The sequence below is a fragment of the Montipora foliosa genome, chromosome 13, assembly GCF_036669935.1.
Source record: "Montipora foliosa isolate CH-2021 chromosome 13, ASM3666993v2, whole genome shotgun sequence".
Taxonomy (NCBI): Eukaryota; Metazoa; Cnidaria; class Anthozoa; order Scleractinia; family Acroporidae; genus Montipora; species Montipora foliosa.
In genome coordinates this window covers 30,278,623-30,283,166 of record NC_090881.1, presented here as the reverse complement: position 1 = coordinate 30,283,166, position 4,544 = coordinate 30,278,623, and the positions used below count along the sequence as shown (strand labels likewise).

The following is a 4,544-nucleotide window of genomic DNA, read 5'->3' as shown; positions in this document are numbered from 1 at the left end:
TTTCTGTTCGCGATGTGTTTGGGACGAATTTGCATTTCCAATATCAAAAGGGCAAAAGATCATAAGAACCGTCTGGAGAATTGAATACATATCTCTTGTCACGCAATAATTAAACTGTTTCAACGGCAAGAACCTCCATCAGATTCTGACAACTGACTATTGACAGTTCTTGAAGGACCTCGAAGGACTTTGTAAGGACTGGAAGAAACTACAGAATCAGTATTTTTTCGAAAAAGCATGAAGCTGCAATTCGCTGCATACTTTGCGGCTGTGTTGGCAATAACACAAGTGTCGCGATCTCGAAGTCTTCCACAATGTCGAGAAGTTAACAAGGAAAGGTTTCCTGGCTGCAGAAGAGAAAACTTCACTTCAACAAGTGTTTACCTCGCAGATGATGGGTATGGATATTCAGAGATTATGAAAAACATCACCGCGAAACTAGAGGATTGTTCAAAATACACAAATTTTATGCTTTGTTCGCTGTACGTACCACGATGCCAAGAAAAAGAGGCCAAACCGCTGCTTCCCTGCCGCGATGTTTGTGAGGCATTTGTCCACGACTGTGGCGCTAAAATGAACTTGGCTGGATTAAATTGGTTGAAGGCGTTGTGTGGTTTGTTAGGGACGAATAAGACAGACCCTACGTGCTTCAAACCAAACGGTTTCATCGCCGAGGCTCCCTTCCGTAAGTATGTAATTAACGTAGGTTTACTGTAGCTGTCACCCTGCGGTTACCTCGAAGGTGAACAATTGGCATGAAGTGTTAAAAGCAAAAACGTCGACGGAAGCGGCCGAAACAAGCAATATTTCAGTATGAACTGTCAATTTTTTCTGCTAACCCGTCTGCGGGCGTGAGTCCTCTTGAGAACTCTATATGTCAACCTTTTCCTAAGTTTTCTATGAAAGTGGAATGTCTTCGCTTTGGATACTGTAGTAAATCCGGAAAGGAGATCCGGCTATTTCTATTATCCCGATTATTTTCACACTTCTTTCTTCTCTCTTTCTCATCAACAGTTCCGCACTGTAACCAGAATGTGTCTAGTCAAATCTGTAATCAAGAGTCATTGAAGGGATCTCGTACATTTATACCAAGCATTAATCAATCAGAGTTCCAGCAGAATCTAAGTACAGCCTTAAACAAAGCGGTCCAGATGGTGAGCAACCCAAAGTGCGAAGTGACTCTTAAGCAACTGATTTGTTCATCCTATACTCCTCCTTGTGAAGGGAAGACGACGATGACGTTGTGCTTGTCAAAATGTGACATGCTTCGTGACAATTGCCCCAAGGCATTTGAAAGTTTTGAAGTTAGTAGTTATTGCGCTGAACCTGCTGACGGGAATTCAGACAATGGTTTCTGTGAGCTTAAGAGGTGGCCCAGTGCGAGACATTGGGATATGGGTACGTTTTAAACTTGTATAGAATGTCTGGGTCGTGTTTTTAGATAATTGATGAACATATTCGTTAATTTGCAGGGAAGACTTCAATGCTACATTGAACAATGTCAACAATCCAAGCTAACTAAGGTGGCCTGGTGAAGTAATTTTAACGCCCTATCCCACAACCGCGCGTGGCCTTAGGTGTTGTTTCCAAACTCCCAGCAGTATTTCTATCGCCAAAACTCAACAGATCATTTCCGTGTCTACCACATTTCCTGTTACTGAATGAACATTCAAGTACACCCGACGAGATCTAACCTCGCCTCTGCCATGTTAATTCGAAAATAAGGCCGCGCGCGGTGGGATACGGCGTTAAAATTTTCCTCCCCAGTCCTCCGAATTACGTCACCAGATCACCTTGGAAGAAAGCGCCGACAAAAAATGTGCTAATGCCCCAGATTTTACTGCCCTGAAAACCAAGAGAGCTTTTCCACTTTGTAGTCTGGTGATCTTGAACAATGGCGGTTTTTGCTAACTTCGACTGACATGCCTTCACGTCGCGTCAGTTGCTGAAAGCACTGATTTACGTTTTCACTGCCTGGGCAGAAGTTAAGTCACGTTGTTACTAGAATGATCGATTTGTGAACAACACGTGTCAGGATGACCGCGGGTGAGTCTTGATTTGACGGGCGAGTCTTCAAAAAATCGTCCTGGCTGCTGTAGGACCATTTAGTTTTGGACCTCGGAGGAACTGAAGTCCTCAAAAGCTTGCATGATTCAATAACGCCGAAAACGAAAGGGAGTGCGTCCTTAGGTAGCGTGTGTTGAAGACAACATGTATCAGTGCTAACCTCGAATGAATAAGATGCTGTACGCTTTGGCCGCTCACAATCTAACTCAGTAGTTGTTTTGTCAAATTGATGATGTTACGAGGTCAAACCCAGCAAAATGACACCGCCCTCTTTTCTCCACAGATACGCCAAAGACACTGCTACCACTACAATTCCCAGTAGGCCTCATTGCTGTTCTTATATTGGTTCCACTCATGGCAGTGATATTTATTTATGTTGGCGTGGCTGTGCGCAGACGCTATGAGAAAAAGAAGAGTGGATACGTTCAGCAGCATCCAACCTACACTGAACCGTCCACTGACCCTGAGATAAACCCAACGATATAACATAATTTATGCGTCCCATGGTGATGTGCGTGTAAGACCACAGTCAGAAACGGCTGCAACAATTTGTTTAGAAGAGCTTCCAAAAGTCGTCTTTGAGTTTCTTCTTATATATTTATCCACGACGACAGTCCAAGGTTTGACTTACTTCTGCCAATCAGGTTATCCACATATGCTCAGTAGAGACTAGTTCTTTGTTCCAATTTTTTACACGAACAGACACTGTCATCCCAGACATGTTGTTGGCCTCAAGCGGCTTAATTTAAGCGGGCGTTTTATATTATGTTGCTTGCCTTGTATTGATTTGTTATAACATGCATTTTTAGTTTCTAACGTTCAGAGTTGTCAGTAGAACTGAACTACGCGTCCATGCAGTGAATTGAAGGTTTTACAGAACCGTGCTTTCCCTTGGTGGGTTTTCTTGAAACCTAGGCCCTTTTGTTTCGATTTTCTTTTTCCCCTCCTGGTCCGTCCTTAATTGGATGGGTGAAAATGGAAAAGGACACAAGATTCCTAGCCTTCGTCGCGTCTCGTCCCGGTTCTTCTTGTGACTTGGCCCTAAGTCTCATGGTTCCCTTCCCGTGAGCTATATAGGCCCCAAAAGGTGGTATTCCATTTTTTTAGCCATCTCCGCATTCACTCTGATTGTGAATCGGGACAGTACCGGCAGCTATTACAGCGTCTCCTGGGATTGGGTAAGAAAACAAGGGACCAAAAGAAACAACCAATCAACGATGGACTCTAACTCTAATCAACGTTCAGTCAGTGATGGTTTTGTCAATTTCCGAGCCCCACAAATTCCCTGGACATTTTTTCAGGTCTTCCCTGCCTTCCCCCCCCCCTCCCCTCCCCAGATCCCCAGATTAGGGATCTGCTAAATTTGGTAATACCGGGGGTGGGGCTTAGAAACCAAGTGTATGAGAAGATAACTAACCGAAAAATTCAATTGCGGTCGTAACGTACTTTCTTTTGGGTCAGTGTTAGCATCTGCTGCATAATTTCCAGTCTTGACAAAATTTCAATTATTTCCTGGGTGTAATGATAGTCTGGATATATTAGAGTCTGCCTTCTTGTGGAGGGTCGAGAGTCGAGGGTAGCATTTCGAGGGTCAAGGGTTCTTAGTCGAGTGTCAAGGGTAAATTGTCGAGGGTCCCCTTTTACCGAAAAAGGTCTTAAGAAGGAAAGTAAACTAAGAAAATAATAAACTAGGGGATGTCTTTGTCTTTATTCCATTTAATTTTCTTAGCTTTTTTCATCGGTCTGTTTTTCTGTGACAGAGAAAACGGTCTATATCACAACAAACGTACGTTTCCGGAGACAAACACAGACAACACAGTCGCCGCGATTTAAATTTTCGCTATCTTGAGGAACTATATATGGGCTATATAGGTATGTGCCGCTGTGAAGGGTATAGGTTTCAAGCAGTTTACTCTAGCATAGGGTATATAAATCAGTGCGTTTGGGTCTAGAATAGGGTATCATTTTTCACGAAACTGACCAGTTGGTTGAAGATTCTATCTAGACCAAGGAAACCAGGAATTGCTACTCAAAAATATAAAAAAATGAAATCGGCAAGTTTAAATTTTCACGACTCAGCCTCAACAGCGTTGATAGACGACTATCATAAAACGCTACTGTATATTATGAACTGTCAAAAATCGGGATTCAGACGGAAATCGATGGTATTAATACTGGTTAAAATTAAACAATTTATTGTCTTGATAATGCGTACGTACGTGCTTGGCATTGCTGGACAAGTATAAATAAATCCTTTTTTAATAAAGAAGTGATTGTGGTATAAGGTTTTGTTTTGGCTTTGTTTTAGACTGTGCTACTGACCTCAATTTCTGGAAAACAGCTACACTAGGATAGGAGTGATTTGGGGAGTTTACTCTAGGCTAAGGGCTAAGGGTTCCAGGGTCCCAGCGGCACATTCCCACCCAGAAATTCCTAAAGTACCCCCCCCCCCCGGGCTTTTGACACAATTTCTTTGA

General features: G+C 42.9%; 1 protein-coding gene across 1 annotated transcript in view; it reads left to right on the top strand.

Annotated features, from left to right (window-relative positions):
• The window catches only part of LOC137982027 (uncharacterized), a 2,947-nt gene extending 60 nt beyond the window's left edge, over nt 1-2,887 (top strand). Inside the window, exons 1-3 of the mRNA XM_068829044.1 lie at nt 1-685; nt 1,015-1,398; nt 2,351-2,887. The exon at nt 1-685 is cut by the window's left edge and continues 60 nt beyond it. Of these exons, the coding sequence (XP_068685145.1) occupies nt 238-685; nt 1,015-1,398; nt 2,351-2,553 (1,035 nt within the window). The 5' untranslated portion in view covers nt 1-237 and the 3' untranslated portion in view covers nt 2,554-2,887. The remainder of the gene's footprint in view (nt 686-1,014; nt 1,399-2,350) is intronic.
• Nucleotides 2,888-4,544: the final 1,657 nt, after the last annotated feature.